General features: G+C 47.6%; 1 protein-coding gene across 1 annotated transcript; it reads left to right on the forward strand.

The window, feature by feature from the left end:
- The first annotated feature begins 951 nt into the window (after positions 1-951).
- Positions 952-18607, forward strand: ECSIT (ECSIT signaling integrator). Its single transcript, XM_021705106.2, has 9 exons — positions 952-1056; positions 1268-1408; positions 9122-9240; positions 13175-13592; positions 13982-14205; positions 16992-17049; positions 17166-17314; positions 17511-17616; positions 18292-18607. The coding sequence occupies exons 3-9, from the start codon at positions 9145-9147 to the stop codon at positions 18546-18548; spliced, it is 1308 nt and encodes a 435-aa protein (XP_021560781.1). The 5' UTR covers positions 952-1056; positions 1268-1408; positions 9122-9144; the 3' UTR covers positions 18549-18607.
- Positions 18608-18784: the final 177 nt, after the last annotated feature.

The following is an 18784-nucleotide window of genomic DNA, read 5'->3' on the forward strand; positions in this document are numbered from 1 at the left end:
CCACACCTACTGCTAGCCCCTCAGAGTCGTGGGACAAATTCCACACCCTCCCACACGCACAGAATCACAGACACCCTGAAGGTTGTACAATTACAGGTGTGTGCACAGCTACCAACACGTGGACACACAAGGACCACATACCCCAATGCCCAGACTGGCCTAGCTCACACTGATATACACGGGGACCATTCCTGACCCACACTCACACCGCCACACACACCTACACACCTTTGCTCAAGTTCTGAAATACTACAAAAATTCATGAAAACCTCCACACTCTTAACACCCCAACATCACAGTACATACATACATATACACCTGCGGCCACAGGACTCAATCACAAACACAAACACACAACCCCACAGGACCCTCGCCCCTCAGTGAGGTTGGCCCAAGGTGTCAAACCAGACTCCATGCCTTCCCAGTGAGGGAGGTGGAGGGAGGTGTTAGGGTGAATTCCCCATAACAATAGCACGCATATGGCTGTTCTGCATAGATTAACTCAAACTTCAGGAAAATCCCACGAGGTTATTATAATTGGCCCAGGGTGAGAAAACCCAGGCACATATGAGTTAGTCACTAGCCCAGAGTTACGGAGCTAGATGAGCAGAAATTGTCTCCATCACTGCTGTCAGTGCTGTATCCTCATCGCCTAAAACTGCGCCTAGCACACGGAGGCGCTCAATAAAGGTTGGTTGAACAAATGAAGGAATCACATCACTTCTACCTTTAATATTTCATTCCCACATTTCAGGTGGAAAAACTGGAGCCTCTAGGTGGAGTCACAAGCCCCGCCCCTCAAGTCCAGCCTCCCAGCCCGGATCGGTCCAGTCACTCTTTTCTCGGCCTTAATAGAGGTGGGACCTGGCTCGGTATGAGGCGGGACCAAGGTCTTTCTGCCTTCCTATTGGTGCTGCTCCACTTGGGGCGGGACCTCCCTAAACCGGCGTTCTCGATTTGCGGTCTCCCTGGTGGCCCGTGACCTGGAAGCAATCTGGGTAAAATGGCGGCGCCCAGAGATGAGACCGAGCCGGCCTGGAGTCCGCGGCTTGCCGCGTGAGTATGTAGGTCGCGCGTGGGGAGGCGAGCTCGAACTGGTGGGTCCTGGGCGGCCGGTTCTGGGCCGGCAGGGCGGGAGGGCGGCCCAGAGCGACCTAGCTGCCCGGCTAGGGCACCGTGACCTTTTGAAATGCGGGGCGGGGACGTGCTGGGAAAGGCCGCTCTCCGTGTACTCCCCTCCCCACGTCCCTAATCTCCTATTTTGCAGATGAGACAGCTGAGGCTCAGAGAGGTTAAGGCCCTCTCCCGAAGTCACGCCGCAAGTTGGCCTCTAGGCCGGAATTCGAACCCGCGTCGGTCCGTTTCTCCCAAGAAACCCAGAATCCTGACAGCCAGCCTCAGAGCTGCTGTAGGTACACCCCGCCATGGGGTTCAGACTTAGAGATCATAGACGTTTTGTAGAAATTTAGCTCTTCTCCCCATTCAACTGATACTTGTTAGGTACCTACCATATTCCAGGCACTATCCAAGTGCTGGAAACACGGCAATGAGGAAGACAGACAAAGCCTTCGATCTTCCGGGGGACCCAGACATTAAACAAGTCAGAAATAGAGGGAACAGGTGATTTCAGATGTTAATTGTATTCATCACGGTGATGGGGCTTTAGATTGGGAGTGGGGCTATGGTCAGGGAAAGCCTCTCATTTGAATATAGACCTGAATGACCAGAGACAGCTATGGACTGATCTGGGGGAAGAAATTTCCAAACAGAGGGAAAAGCAAGTGCAAAGGCTCTGAGACTAGAATAAACTTAGCTTGTTTAAGAAACAGTGTAGCGGGCGCCTGGGTGGCTCAGTCCCTGCTCGGCGGGGAGTCTCCTTCTTCCTCTGACCCTCTTCCCTCTCGTGCTCTCTGTCTCTCATTCTCTCTGTCTCAAATAAATAAATAAAATCTTTAAAAAAAAAAAAAAAAGAAAGAGTGTAGCTAAGGGCGCCTGGGTGGCTCAGTCCGTTAAGGGTCTGCCTTTGGCTCAGGTCACGACCCCGGGGTCCTGGGATGGAGCCCGCAGTAGGGCTTCATGCTCCTGGGGAGGCTGCTTCTCCTTCTGCCCCTTACCCTCCCCTTGCTTGTGCTGTCTCTCTCGAATAAATAAATAAAATCCTTAAAAAAAAAAAAAAAAGTTGAGTTTGGAGGGGTAGACCCTGTCTGAATATTTTAAGTGTGATAAAACACTAGCGATTTTTAGGCAGAGAACACTGAATTTAGTTTACATTCTAAAAAGCTCCCTCCGGACATGGCAGGGAGAATTGACTGGTGGGAAAGCTGGGTAGGTATTAAAGAGATCATGGATTGGGGTGGTGGCTTGCAGATGGAGAGAAATGGATGGATTTGGGATGGATTTGGAAGTACTTATCAGGACTACTCAGTGGATTGAATGGGTGAATGAGGGACATAGTGGACTCAGAAATGACTCCTAGGTTTGTGGCCTGAATGACTAGGAATGGTGGTATGATTGGCTAGGATTCGGAGGAACAAGTTTAAGCAGGGATATCATTCTGGAGCAAATTAAGTTTGAGATGCCTAGGTATATGCCAAAGTGGCAGTTAGGTATGGAGGCTGGAGCTCAGGACTGTTAGTAACTATTTGGAATTCAGGGCTCCTGGGTGGCTCAGTCGATTAAGCGTCTGCCTTCAGCTCAGGTCATGGTCCCAGGGGCCTGGGATCAAGCTCCGCATTGGGCTCCCTGCTCAGCGGGGAGTCTGCTTCTCCCTCTCCCTCTGCCTCTCCCCCCACCGGCTTGTGCTCTCTCTCACTCACTCTCACTCTCTCTTTCAAATAAATAAATAAAATCTTTTAAAAAAATAACTATTTGGAATCCATCAGCACATAGATCATCATTTCTGAGACTTTAACACACATATGAGAAACCTGGACTCTTCTTAAAATGTGGATTCTGATTCAGAAGGTCTGGATTAGGGCTGAGATTCTACTTTTCTAACGAGCTCCTAAATGATAATGTTGATATGGCTGGTCCCTGGAACACACTTTGAGTAGTGAAGATTCAGATAAGGTCTTAATCTGGGCTGCATATTAGAGTCATTGGAGTGTCTTAGAGTTGTGTTGTTTTTTTTGTTTTTTTTAGATTATTTATTTGAGAGAGAGCATAAGTGGGGGGCGGAGGGCAGAGGGAGAGGGAGAAGCAGACTCCCTGCTGAGCAGGGAGCCCTACATGGGGCTCAGTCCCTGAGCCAAAGGCAGGTGCTTAACTCACTGAGCCACCCAGGCACCACTGGAGTGCTTTAAAATGCTGATGCCTGGGCCCTAGATTTAGATACTTTCATTTATTATATCCAGGGTATGGCCTGGATATGGGGATTTTTTTTTTTTAAAGATTTTATTTATTTATTTGACAGAGAGAGACATAGCGAGAGAGGGAACACAAGCAGGGGGAGTAGGAGAGGGAGAAGCAGGCTTCCCCGCAGAGCAGGGAGCCCGATGTGGGGCTCGATCCCAGGATCCTGGGATCACGACCTGAGCCGAAGGCAGACGCTTAATGACTGAGCCACCCAGGCGCCCCTGGATATGGGGATTTTTAAAAGCTCCCTAGATGATTCTAATATGAACAAGGTTTGAGAACCATTAGTGCTGCCTACAGTAGTACAGAGAGGAGAGGAACAAGTTGAAAGACACCTCAGGGTAGCAGACAGACACATCCAGAATGTGGGATACTTTGCAGCTTTATTACTCAAAGTATGATCCCCAGACCAGCAGCATCAGTATCATTTGGAAGCTTGTTGGATGTACAAGGTCTTTAGCTCTACCCCAGACTTGCTGGATCAAAATCTGCATTCTTTTAAAAAGATTTTATTTATTTATTTGACAGAGAGGAGGAGAGAGAGCGAGAGAAAGCACAAGCAGGGGGGGAACAGCAGAGGGAGAGGGAGAAGCAGACTCCCCGCTGATCAGGGAGCCCGACGCGGGGCTTGATCCCAGGACCCCGGGATCATGACCTGAGCCAAAAGCAGACGCTTAACCAACTGCGCCACCCAGGTGCCCCCAAAATCTGCATTTTAACAAGATCCTGGGTGATTTAGCTGCACATTCAAGTTTGCAGACATTGCAAACTTTAAAGAAGGAAGTGGGTCTTGCTGATTGGCTGAGAAATAGCCTGGGTTCTAGGAAGAAAATCTAGAATGCCAAGAAAGTGGGAGGAGGGCCTCACCCATGGTGCATGCTTCTGAGAAATTGAGCAAAATGAGGCCTGAGAAATAATCATTGGCTTTGGTAACAAAAGGGGCCTTTACAAATGGTGTCAGTGGAGTGGTTGGGACAACAGCCAAGCTGGAGAGAGTGAGGAAGCATAGTGCGTATATACCTCTTGGGAGAAGCTTTGCTGTAAAGGGAGCAGAGATGTGGAGCAGACGCTGGAGGGAGTCTTTGGGACAAGATGGGAGATGCTAGAGAAAGTTTAAATGGTAATAATAATCCAGATACTTCCCAGCTCATTTATTACCCTGATACCAAATCACACACACTCAAAACTACAGACCATTATCTCTTATGAATGTGGATGTAAAAATCCTCAACAAAATAACTAGCAAACCAAATTTTAGCAACATATAAAAAGGATTATACACCATGACCAAGTGGAATTTGTCCCAGAAATGCAAAATTACTTTAAAATCTGAAAACCAGTTAATGTTACATACCGTATTAATAGAATAAAAGACAAAAACGACATGATTGTTTCAGTAGATGCAACAAAAAGTACTTAACAAAATCCAGTACTGTTTCTTTTCTTTTTTTTTTTTTAAAGATTTTATTTATTTTTTTGACAGAGAGAGACACAGCGAGAGAGGGAACATAAGCAGGGGCAGTGGGAGAGGGAGAAGCAGGCTTCCCACAGAGCAGGGAGCCCGATGCGGGGCTTGATCCCAGGACCCTGGGATCATGACCTGAGCTGAAGGCAGACGCTTAACGACTGAGCCACCCCGGCGCCCCCCAGTACTGTTTCTGATGAAAACATTCAACATCTGGATATAGAAAGGAATTTTTTTTTTTAAGATTTTTATTTATTTATTCTAGAGAGAGAGCGTGAGGGAGAGGGACAAGCAGACCCCATGCTGAGGGTGGAGCCTGATGTGGGGCTCAGTCCCACAACCCTGAGATCACAACTTGAGCCGAAATCAAGAGTCGGACACTCAACCAACTAAGACACCCAGACACCCCTAGAAGGGAATTTCTTTAACCTTATAAAGCCCATTTATGAAAAACCCACAGCTCACATCATACTTAATGATGCTTTTCCCCTAAGATCAAGAACAAAAAAGGATATCAACTCTTGCCACTTTGTACTGATGGTTCCAGCAAGGGCACTTGGGAAAGAAAAATAAATAAAAGACATCCAGTTTGGAGAGAAAGAGGTAAAACTATATTTGCAGGTGATGTAATCTTGTATATAGAAAATCCTAAAGAATAATAAAAAGCGGGCGCCTGGGTGGCTCAGATGGTTAAGCGTCTGCCTTCGGCTCAGGTCATGATCTCAGGGTCCTGGGATCGAGTCCCGCATCGGGCTCCCTGCTCCTTGGGAGCCTGCTCCTCCCTCTGCCTCTCTCTCTCTCTCATGAATAAATAAATAAAATCTTTAAAAAAATAAAATAGGGACGCCTGGGTGGCTCAGTCGGTTGAGCGTCTGCCTTCGGCTCAGGTCATGATCCCAGGGTCCTGGGATCGAGTCCCGCATCGGGCTCCCTGCTCCGCGGGGAGCCTGCTTCTCCCTCTGCCTCTGTCTCTCTCTCTGTCTCTCATGAATAAATAAATAAAATCTTTAAAAAAAAAAAAATAAATAAAATAAAATAAAATAAAATAAAAAAAACTTTAAAAAATAATAATAATAATAAAAAGCTATTGGAACTAATAAGTGAGTTCAGCAAGGTTGCAGGATATAAGATCAAATATATGAATATAAATTGTATTCCTATATCCTGGCCCTGAATAATGCAGAAATGAAATTAAGAAAATAATCCCACATATAATAGCTCCATAAAGAATGAAACATAAACAGGGGCACCTGGCTGGCCCAGTTGGTAGAGCATGTGACTCTTGATTTTGGGCTTGTGAATTCAAGCCCCGTATTGGGTGTAGAGATTACTTAAAAATAAATCTTAAAAAAAAAAGAATGAAATATGAATAAATTTGACAAAATGAGTAAAAGACTCATACACTGAAAACTATAAAACATTGTTGAGAGAAATTAAAGATGACCTAAATAAATGGAGAGGTATCCCATGTTCATGGATCAGAAGACTTAATATTATTAAGATACCAATATTCCCTAAATTGATCTATAGACTCAACACAATCTCTATCAGAATCCCTCTGACTTTTTGCAGAAATTGACAGCTGATTCTAAAATTTATATGTAATTGCAAGGGACCCAGAATAGCCAAAACAATTTTGTAAAAAAAGAACAAAGTTGGAGGACTTATAGTTCCTGATTTTAAAATTTAAAAAACTATAATAATCACAACAATGTGGTGCTGGGATGCCTGGGTGGCTCAGTCGGTTAAGCGTTTGCCTTCAGCTCAGGTCATGATTCCAGGGCCCTGGGATCGAGTCCCGCATCGGGCTCCTTGCTCAGAGGGGAGTCTGCTTCTCCCTCTGCCTGCCACTCCCCCCTGCTTGTTCTTTCTCTCTGACAGATAAATAAATAAAATATTTAAAAAGAAAGTAAAACAAAAACAGTGTGATACTGGCATAAGACCCAACATATAGATCAATGGAATTGGGAGCCCAGAATTAAACTCTTATATTTACGGTCAGTTGATTTTCAGGAAGAATGCCAAGACAAAAGAGTACACTTACCATGATGAGCACTGAGTAATATATAGAACTGTTGAATCACTTTATTGTACAGCTGAAACTAATATAACTATGTTAACTATACTGAAATTAAAATTTTAAAACTTAATTAAAAAAAAAAGAATGCCAAGACAAATGGGGAAAGAATGGTCTCTTCAACAGATAGTACCAAGACAACTGGATATCCATTTGAAATGAATCCCTTTCTCACACCATACACAAAAATTAATTCAAGGTGGATCATAGGACTGAATGTAAGAGCTAAAGCTATTAAACTCTTAGAAGAAAATAGGAATAAATCTCTCTCTTTTTTTTTAAGATTTATATTATTTGAGAGAGAGAGGGAGAGGAGTCCCAAACAGACTCCATGCTGAACGTAGAGCCCAATGCAGGGGCTCAGTCTCACAACCCTGAGATCATGACCTGAGCTGAAACCAAGAGTCAGATGCCTAACAAACTGTGCCGCCCAGGCTGCCCCAACATAGGAATAAATTTTTATGACCTTGGCCTCGGCCGTGGTTTTTTAGATACAACATCAACCTTACAGCTATAAAAAACATAAATTGGATGTCATCAAAATAAGACTTGTGCTGCAAACAGTAACATCAAGAAAGTGAAAAGATGACCCAAAGAATGGGAGAAAGGATTTGTAAATCACAAGGGTTAGTATCCTGAATATATAAAGAACCCTTACAACTCAGTGATAAAAAGATAAGTAGCCCAATTTTTTAAATGTTCAAAGGATCTAAATACACATTTCTCCAAAAAAGATACACAATGGCCATTAAGGACATGAGAAGATACTCGGCATCAATTTTTAGGGAGGTGCAAATCCAACCATGAGATATCACTTCACATACACTAGTGTGTCTAATCAAAAAGCCCACAAGAATTGGCAAGTATGTGGAGAAATTGGAACCCTTATATATTGCTGGTGAGAAGGTAAAATGGTGTGGCCACTTTAGAGAATAGGTTGGCAGGGGGCGCTGGGCTGTGTCAGTTGGTAGAGCATGTGACTCTTGATCTGGGGGTCGTGAGTTCAAACTCCACGTTGAGCATGGAGCCTACTTACAATAAAAAAAAACAGTTTGGCAGTTCCTCAAAATGTTAGACATAGAATTACCATATGTCTCAGCAATTTGACTTCTATGTATATACCTAAGAGGCATGTAAGCACCTGTTCACACAAAACTTCCACATAAGTGTTCATTGCGTTAGTCATAATAGTCAGAAAGTGGTAACGCCAAATGTCCATCAATTGATGAATGGATAAACAAAGCATGGTTATATCCGTATAATGGAATTTTTTGGCAATTGAAATGAATGAAGTCTGATACTGCTACAATATGGATAAACCTGAAACACCTGCTAAGCGAAAGAAGCTAGTTGCACAAGAGTACGTGTGGTATGGCTCCTTTTATACGAACTACCCAGAGTAGGCAAATTATAGACAGTGGGTTAGTGATTGCCTGAGGGAAAATGAGAGGGACTGCTGATGGGTATAGGTTTTCTTCTTGGGGTGACGAGAATGTTCTAAAATAAGATTGTAGTGATGGTTGCACGACTCTGTGAATATACTAAAAAACCATTGAATTTTACACTTGAAAAGGGTGAACTATATGATAAGTGAATAAAATTGATTAAAAAAAAAAAAAAGATCCAGAAGTGCCTGGGTGGCTCAGTTGGTTAAGCATCTGACTCGGTTTCGGTTCAGGTTATGATCTCAGGGTCGTGAGATTGAGCCCTGTGTCGGGCTCCTCACTGGGCATGGTACCTGCTTAAGATTCTCTCTCTCCCTCTGCCCCTCCCCCTCTCATGTGCACTCTCTCATATTTTTTATTTGAGAGAGAGAGAACAGGGGGAGGGGCAGAGGGAGAAGCAGAATCCCCACTGAGCAGGGAGCCCAACGGGAGACTTGATCCCAGGCCCCTGAGACCATGACCTGAGCTGAAGGCAGATGCTTAACCAACTGAGCCACCAAGGCGCCCCATAAATAAATCTTAAGAAAAAAAAAAAAGATCCAGTAGGGAGGGAGACCATGGCAGGAGCAAATTCCTCCAGTTAGTGGAGGGTTTAGCCCAACAACGTAGGGATCCTTGGTTGCGACACCCATTTTAAGTCCATTCTGTGGATGAGGAGACCAGGGGGGCTGGTCAGTTAGCCATGCCATCGGGAACATGGTCTCTGCCCATGAGGGGTCTCATCTCTGTTAGCAGGTGGGGTGCCAGGCTGATGCTGTCTTTTTTTTCTTTCTCGGCCAGGTGGTCGTCTGACGAGCAGCGGCATGAGCTGGGCCCAAGCCATCCTGCTGGCCCGGGGCCTCTCTCGGGGCTGGGGAGGCATCTGCGGGGCCGCCCTCATGGGAGCCCCCTTCTCTCAGGTAACCATCAGCCAAACAGTTGTCCGCTCACACCAGCTGGCCTATCTGCTCTGAGGGTCAGCTGAATGGGCCTTACTCATTTTAAGAAGCGCTGTGGTCCATGTGGGTAGGGGGGTTGAATTTGGAAATGAGGATAGAGGAGCTAAGTAGATTTGGGTGGTGACTTGTGGGTAACTCCTGCATCCATTTGTAAAGATGTGGGCAGAACATTGAACTTCTGTCCCTTCCCAGAGTGACCAGATGGCCTAAGCCAATCAACAGGCACAGAGAGCAGTAACAGTGATGATAATAATAATCAGGCATACCTTGTTTTATTGTGCTTCACAGATAATGCGGGGTTTTTTTGGTTTTTACAAGTTGAGGGTTTGTGGCAACCCTCTGTCGAGCAAGTCTGGTGGTGCCATTTCCCAACAACATTTGCTCATTTCCTGTCTCTGTGTCACATTTTGGTAATTCTTGCAATATTTCAAACTTATTATTATCATGCATGTTATGGTGATCCGTGAGCAGCGATTATGACCCTCTGAAAGCTCAGATGCTGGTTAGCATTTTTAACAAGAAAGTATTTTTTTTATTTTTTTATTTTTTTAATTAAGGTACGTACATTTCTTTAGACATAATGTTATTTTTCACTTTACAGTATAATGTAAACCTAACCTTCCTATGCATTGGGAAGCCAAAAATTCATTTGGCACACTTTATTGTGACATTTGCTTTACTGTGGGGGTCTGGAACTGAACCCTCAATATCTCGGGGGTATGCCTGTGCTTCCCTTTTTGAGCACATCCTCTGTGCCAGGCCCTGTGCTATGCTTTTTGTTTACATTATCTCCTTTGTGGTGTCTCCCCTTCTTTTGGGCATTCTAGAGCTTCCTTTCTGATTTTTGACCTATGCACATACCACCTGCAGAATTAGTTGCCTACGATTTCACTTTAAATGGACACTTTTTTTTTTTTAAGATCACCTTACATAAATAGGACATTGGGATGGCTGTTGGGGCAGCAGAGCAGAGGGACTAAGGGCAGGGACTCTGATCTCAGCTCTGTCACTTTGCAGCTATGGGACACCAGACATCCCATTTCACCTCTCTGGGCCTCAGTTTCCTCCTCTGTAAAATGGGTACACTAAGAGCACACTCTCTCTCAATGGGCAGTTGGAAAGATTAAATGAGCTTCACACTCAGAAAGTGGTCAACAATACCTGGAAGAATATTCAGTAACTTAACTATTAGCTCTTATTTGCCAAATAGATAGATACATCTCTCTCTCTCTCATATATACATATATATATATATATATATTTTTTTTTTTTAAGTAGGCTCCATGCCCAATATGGGGCTTGAACTCATGACCCTGAGATCAAGAGTCGCATGCTCTACCAACTGAGCCAGCCAGGAGCCCCTCACCATGTATTTTTATTTATTTATTTATTTTTAAAGATTTTATTTATTTATTTGACAGAGAGAGAGAGAGACAGTGAGAGAGGGAACACAAGCAGGGGAAGTGGGAAAGGGAGAAGCAGGCTTCCCGCAGAGCAGGGAGCCCGATGTGGGGCTCGATCCCAGGACCCTGAGATCATGACCTGAGCCAAAGGCAGACGCTTAACGACTGAGCCACCCAGGCGCCCCCGCCATGTATTTTTAAAGATGCCTTGTATATAGCCATTCTAATTTAAACATTCAGTTTCACTTAAAATAAGAAATTTGGTAGTATACTATCCATACAGGGGTGAGCAAACATTTTCGTAAAGAGTCAGATACTAAGTATTTTTGGCTTTGCAACCCACACAATCTCAGTTACAACTACTCACCTCTGCCAATGTAATGCAAATACAGCCCCAGACTAGACATCATGAATGTGCCTGGCTATATTTGAATATGACTTTATTGACAAAAGTAGATAGCTGGCCATAGTTGCCCCTCAGGTTTGCCCCCAGCAGCCTCCGCTCCCCACTTTGGGGAACAAGGTCTGCTTGACCCAAGGGAAACACCATCATAACAGATGGGGCAACTGAGGCCTGAGCAGTAAAGTGGGATGTGGGCATCACCTAGCAGAGGACTGTCAAGCCAGGATTCCTTCTGATTCCAAAATCTGCATTTTCTTTTTTGAACTCAGTCGTTGAGATGTATCTTTTGAACAGATAATACTGTTACTTCCAGTGGGCAATTCAAATAGTTCTGGGGCTACACCAGACAAGGGTCTGTCCCTCTTTTGCTTGGCCACCACTTAGCTCCCCTCTCTAGAGGCAAGAGGTGTTACCCACTTAATGCATTTCTTCCCAGACATACTTTACAGGAGCAAAAAACGTATATGCGTACAGTCAATTCTCATTATCCACAGTAGTTACGTTTTATAAAGTGGCCGCCTACACCGAATTAGTTAGTGAATACTAAACCATCGCTTCCAGGGAAATATGGGGTAGGTTCCTGTGAGCCTCTGCTCACATTTTCATCAACCAGTCAATACATACCTTGTTGTATGTGTGTTTCTGTTTAAAGACATCTTATTGGCTGTATATTGTTGATTCGTGAACACTAAACTCCCGGCCACCAGCACTATAACTCACGCCTGAATGAAGCTCCGCTACCACATGCTATTTTCTCTGTAAGGAGCAGCAGAGCCTTCTTGCAGGGAGGAGCACTAGACAGCCCTTCAGCACTATGCTTCGGGGCCATTTTCCACAGCAAAATCACCAACAAGAAGATGTGAAAACCGTGGGGCACCTGAGTGGCTCAGTCGTTAAGCGTCTGCCTTCGGCTCAGGTCATGGTTCTAGGGTCCTGGGATCGAGCCCCGCATCGGGCTCCCTGCTCCGTGGGAAGCCTGCTTCTCCCTCTCCCACTCCCCTGCTTGTGTTCCCTCTCTCGCTCTCTCTCTGTCAAATAAATAAATAAAATCTTTAAAAAAAAAAAAAAGATGTGATGGGCGCCTGGGTGGCTCAGTTGGTTAAGCGACTGCCTTCGGCTCAGGTCATGATCCTGGAGTCCCGGGATCGAGTCCCGCATCGGGCTCCCTGCTCGGCAGGGAGTCTGCTTCTCCCTCTGACCCTCCTCCCTCTCATGCTCTCTGTCTCTCATTCTCTCTCTCTCAAATAAATAAATAAATAAATAAATAAATCTTAAAAAAAAAAAAAAAAAAAAGATGTGAAAACCGTGCACTAAAAAAACATCTCTAAGAGGACACTTGTTGACAGCGTGCGAGCCGAAACAAGAAGGCCGAGTGTCACCTTGTTCGAACTCAGCTGGGAATGAACAGACTTGGACGACTCCAATTGTTCACCGCACTTCATGTGTCTGTGAATGATCAGGAAAGTGTTAAGAGTATTGACTTTGGGATTACAAATCAGTTTTAGCAAGTAGGCAAATATGCAACTAGGGAATCCACACATAATGAAGATCTATTATATAGGAGTTGGTGAGGTTATTTTACACCTCTGGGAACTTACTCTACACCGTTGCACACGTTGCTTTTTTTCGCTTCATAATATACCTGGGAGCTCGTTCTGGGTCACACAAGACCCTCCTCAGTGCCTCTCAGAGATGCAGGTGCTCCCAGTTCACGTTCACGGCCAGGTGCTTAACCATTTCCTTGCGGATGCACATTGTGGCCATTTCCACCACTACAGTGGACATGCAGACGGCATTTGGCCCAGGTTTTGTTTATAGCTGTTGGATTTACAAACCCGATACAGGACCCCTCCATCAGAGGGTGTGTTTGCCATGGTGAATGTGGCCAAGCAGCCTCCATGGGGGTTTCACTGTTGTTTTCTCACACTTTGTAACGGTGCCTGATCTTGGGCTTGTCACCACAGCACCGCACCTCCTCAGGGGCCCTTTGGGATGCCCACTGGCACCTTTCGCAGGGAAGAGCCAGCCCGGCAGTCCCCCCAGGGGCCCTGGGAGGTGCCAGATTCCAGTAATGGTTCTCTGTCCCCAGGTGCCTCTCCGGGTCCCACGGGGCCTCCACTGCAGCGCAGCCGCCCATAACTCTGACTCGTGGCTGGTCCCGCCCGGGCCTGAGCCCCGGAAGGGACCCACGAAGGCCCTGACCCTCCATGAGGAGCTGTTCCAGCAGGCACCGGAAGGGGCGCGGGACAAGGCGAACTTCGTGCGCGCGGTGCAGAACTTCGGGCAGCACAATGTGCACAAGCGGGGCCACGTGGACTTCATCTACCTGGCCCTGCGCAAGATGCGGGAGTACGGTGTCGAGAGGGACCTGGCTGTCTACAACCTGCTGCTTGACATCTTTCCCAAGGAGGTCTTCCGGCCTCGAAGCATCTTCCAGAGCATGTTCATCCACTACCCACGGCAGCAGGAGTGTGGGATCGCCGTCCTGGAACAGATGGAGAGCCACGGTGAGGCCAACAGGCTCAGGGGTGGGGAGTGGGTTTCTTCCTTCTCCCTGGTCTTGGGCCCCTCCACTGCTCCACAGCTCTGACTTGTCTTTTCTCTGCCTGTCTGTCTGTTTGGCTGGCTTGCTCCCCTACCCACCTCAATCTCTCCTCTGTCTCCCTTCTCTTTCCTCTCTCCCTCGGACTGTTCCTTTCAGTTCTAATTCTGTTCTCCCTCTCTGTCATCAATCCCCTGACTTCAATTCTTCCTGTCTCTGGTTCTTTCCATCTGGGCCTCCTCCTGATTCCCTCTTGATCCCGGCTCCCCTGCCCCTCTCTGTCTCCCATGTCTCTGTCTCCCCTTCCCCCTGCGGCCCCCTGCCTGAGGCTCTGCCTCCTTCTGCCCGACATAGGCGTGATGCCCAACAAGGAGACTGAGTTCCTACTGATTCAGATATTTGGACGGAAAAGTTACCCCATGCTCAAGTACGTGCGCATGAAGCTGTGGTTCTCCCGCTTCAAGAATATCAACCCCTTCCCTGTGCCCCGGGACCTGCCCCAGGACCCTCTGGACCTGGCCAAGTTGGGCCTGCGGCACATGGAGCCCAACCTCAGCGCCACGGTCACCATTTACCAGGTATCCACCCCCGTCCACACCCTCAGCTGCAACCCCAGCTCACCTTGAGTGATTGTGCTGAGACAGGCTGAGCCCTCACTAGATTCCCGTGGCCCTCACTCCTCACTGCAGCTTGACCTCTGACCTCTGACCTCTCCTCCTGCCCCTCTCCCCACACTCTGTATTCTGGGATTTGTCTTCCTTTCTGGAGCTTGAGCCTTCCTTTTTTTTTTTTTTTAAGATTTTATTTATTTATTTGAGGGGGTGGGGGAGGGGTAGAGGGAGAGGGAGAATCTCAAGCAGACTCCACGCTGAGCTTAGAGCCCAATGCAGGGCTTGATCCCAGGACCCCAAGATCATGACCTGAGCCGAAATCAAGAGTTGGACGCTCAGCCGGCTAAGCCACCCAAGTGCCCCAGTTCCCAAGCATTCTATGCCAGTTTACTTCTCAGGCCTTTGTGCTTACTGCTCCCTCTGCCAGGACCACTCCTCCCTGGGAGTTCATGTTCTTCCGATCTCATCTATGCTGTCCCTTCCTCAGGATCCCCTTCCTGACCACCCTGGCTCAGGCACGGGGTGCCTGGCTTGGTTGCTTATTTACCATGACTCAGTTTCCCCTGTGTCTCCCAAGGTTCAGCACAGGGTCTGGCACAAAGCTGAGCTCAGCAGTTGTTTGTTGAATGACTGAATGAAACAGTCCACACACGCACACACACACACACACGCCCCGGTGTCCTAGGGCCCCACTCATGCCAGACCACATGGAGGATCCTGTGGTCCTGGAGGCTGACCCCAAGTAACAGTTTCTCTCAGAGCTGCTGGTTCTGAGATGGAGAAGCACTGGGGGCTGTGGGAGCCCAGAAGGGGCAAGAGGAAGGGAGGGCTTCCTGGAGGAGGTGAGGGTGAGCTGCACTCAGGTGGGACAAGACAGGTAAGGAGAGTATTCTAGACAGAGGGAGCAGCATGGGCTGGGGTTCAGAGGGCAGCTGGGAGATGCAGAAAGGGCTTCTGGCCAGTGCAGGGGGTCAGGCTGGGGGAGAAGGGGCACGGAGGCACCAAGCTAAAGAGTGTGGTTTGAACTGGTTGGTGGGGAGGGAGCCACCGGGAAGTTTTAAGAAGAGGAAGGATGGGGTGGGAGTCATGTTTCTGGAGGGAGTTTCTGTTTCAAAAGCACCCTCCGTTGGCCACGTGGATGGTACTGAATGCGGGCGGGCAGAGGACCGAGGGGTTAGGACAGTAGGTAATGGGGTGTTCGGGTGAGAAAGGACAGAGACTTGGCCTGGAGCACATCGCAGAGGAACGGTAGTCTTTAACTCATTTCTTCATTTTGGAAAGTAAAGCATTAGAAGCCTCAAGTACACACAATGAAGAGTTCTCCTCTCCTAGCCTGGCCCTTCAGTCCCCAGGCTCCTTCCCCAGAGGTGACCACATCTGTGTCTCCTTCCAAAGAGATCCTATGCATTTGCAAGCATATATATCCTTTGTATGTATTCTTGTTTCCCCTCATTATGAAAAGTACATACAGGAAGGTTGAAAACATGGTAAAATGATCACCAACACTACTTAGATTTAGAATAGAACAATTCAAGACTCCATCAAGAGGGCATTGTCTACGTAGATTCTAACACTTCAATCAGATTGGTTAAAAAAAAAGGGGGGGGCAAGTGAAAAGTTGAAGTATTTTCAGTGGTACAGTAAGCTCCCTTCAGTGTGAGAAGTAGGGGAAATAAAAGTGCATGTACCTATTTGCCTATTTTCACAAAAATAAATAATGCAAAGATGAATCTGAAATGGATAGAAACGATTATCTCTGGGCAGGCGGAGGAGATGGGGTAGAGAGAACAGGAGTGGAAGAGAGACAGCTATTTAATATGGATTGACTTTTAAACTATGAAAATGTTTACATGTATTTTTTAATTCAAAGGGGGGGTAACTCCCCTAAAATTGAAAACAAACAGAAACAAATGGATATGGCTAAATATCAAATTGATAGTATAATCAGTGAGAGAAAAAGTTCTTCCGAGTCAGTTGTCCAACTGCCCATCCTTAGTGGCATCTATTCTAAGAACAAACATACCTGTAGGGAAATCCTAAGCTTAATCCCATAGCAGTATGGTTAGCAGTAATATCAAAACTATTTCTATAGTTTGATGGATGAGTAAGTGTATTACTATTGATAGGAACCAAGATTTTTAGTGTGAGAAAAAGAGAGAGAAAAATATACAAACAGATGTAAAAGAAATCCATAGTGTGAAATTTAAAATGAAAAATCAGTATTGGGGTGCCTGGGTGGCTCAGTCAGTTAAGTGTACGACTCTTGATCTCAGCTCAGGTCTTGATCTCAGGGTCGTGAGTTTGCTGATTTGCTTCTTGTGTCTCCTTCTTGGAGTATACTGTGCACGTGAAATTATTTTTCTTTTTAAAACTTCACAAGCACAGAGCATTTACTATGTGCCAGGCACTGTTCTCGGCATTTTAGAACCATCTGAATTAAGTGGTGTTATCTCCATTTTGCATCTGGAGAAACTGAGGCACACAGGTACATCGACTTGACCACAGTCACACAGCCTGTGTGGCAGATCCCAGATTTTAACACAGGCAGGCTCTAAGGTTCCCTCTGTGTACACATTTTAAATGACGGCAGCTAGTGCCAAATTGGATAGAAGTAAGGAAGGGATGGGCTTGAGTGATGGGTAGGAGACCAAGAGGAGCCCTGAATTCGCTGGGATCCCCTTCCCCCATTTTTCTCCCCAGCTCTTCTATAGGGGCTGGGGGCCACAAGCTTCCACCCCTACTCCTCCTTGCAGATGCCTTCTTCCAAAGACTCCACAGGTACAGCAGATCCCACCGAGCCCCACATTGTAGGTAAGGCTCTGGCATGGGGGTGCTGGATTCCCACCAGGCCTGCTGGGTGGGCTCCCTGGGCCTTTGGCCAGAGTCCATCAGCCAGGGCCCCCTGGGCATGTGTGTCTCCACACCAGGAATCCAGACTCCTGACCAGCAGGCTGCCTTGGCCCACCACAACCCAGCCCGGCCTATCTTCGTCGAGGGCCCCTTTTCCCTGTGGCTCCGAGACAAATGTGTCTATTATCACATCCTCAGAGCTGACTTGCTGCCCCCTGAGGAGAGGGTAAGGACCCAAAGCATGAGTGTGGGGGGGGTATGGGTGTGTTTGGGGGGTTGTTGGCACCAGCCTGGGGGCTCATGTTAGGTCTCAGAGGGGCAGGCAGAAGGGGAAGGGATAGCTCCTGGTTTCGGGAGGTAGGCTGTAGCTGGCTGCAAGATTCTGGGCCTCTGACCCTGCTGTACCCGCCTCCCTGGGGTAGGAAGTGGAAGAAATTCCAGAGGAATGGAATCTCCACTACCCGATGCAGCTGGACCTGGATTACGGGAGGAGCGGCTGGGATGACTACGAGTTTGACATCCATAAAGGTAAAACTGGGATGGGCAGGTTTCCAAACACCGGACATAATGAGGCCTCTGGGGTGGAAGGGTGGCACCCAGGCTGAGACCCAGCCCAGTTACCCCACATGCAGACCCAGTAGATGTCCAAGTACACACACACACACACACACACACACACACACACACTCTCTCTCTCTCCCAGGGGATGTCCAAGTACACACACACACACACACACACACACACGTACTCCCAGGGGACACACACACACACACACACACACACACACACACACACGTACTCCCAGGGGCTCCAGGCCTGTCAGCCCTTGGTCATGGAGCACTTGGTCATGGAGCATCTCTGTGCTGGCTACTGAGTGTGACCAGGACAGGCCAAGCTCCTCCCCTTGAGCAGCTCTGGGCAGTGGGGGAACAGGCAAGTTAAGTTATATTCTTGGGGTCTCAAGGGAGGAGCACACCATCTAGCATGGGTGGGATGTGGGGAGACTTCCTGGTGGAATGTTGAAGACCCAGGAGGCATCACTCAGGTGAAGCATGGGATTAGCAATCTAGGTAGATGGGCTATCTTGTGCAAAGGCTTGGATGCACAAGAAACATCCCACCTGTGGCCTGGAAGGGGTGCAGGCATGGGAGGTGCTCCTCCAGTCTCCACTGCACAAACTCTGAGCACCTGTTTCCCCAACAGTGGAGGAAGGCCCTGTCTTCGCCATATGCATGGCGGGTGCCCACGACCAAGCTACACTGGCCAAGTGGATCCAGGGCTTGCAGGAGACCAACCCAGCCCTGGCCCAGATCCCCGTGGTCTTCCGCCTGGCGGGGTCCACCGGGGAGCTCCTGGCGTCCTCCTCCGGGCTGGAGGAGCCGCCCCCACCCCCGCCCCCACCAGAGGGCCAGGAAGAAGAGGAGGACAGTCAGCAGCGACAGCAGCAGGGCCAGAGCTGAGCTTGAGCGATCACCCGCACAAGCTGTGGACTGGTGTGATAGCGTGAGATGCCTTTTGAGTGTACAGCAAATAAAAGTTTTGCGTCTTGGGGCTGCCCTCTCTCTTCTCTGGCAGTGTGGCGTTTCTTTCCCTTTAATGCTTGGTGGCCTGGCTTTTCAAGAGATCTGCAGCATCCGGGACGGACAGATTGGACTCCAGGCTTTCCCTCTCCCTTCACCTGACAGCTCGTCCCCTT

The sequence above is a fragment of the Neomonachus schauinslandi genome, chromosome 1, assembly GCF_002201575.2.
Source record: "Neomonachus schauinslandi chromosome 1, ASM220157v2, whole genome shotgun sequence".
Classification (NCBI taxonomy): domain Eukaryota; kingdom Metazoa; phylum Chordata; class Mammalia; order Carnivora; family Phocidae; genus Neomonachus; species Neomonachus schauinslandi.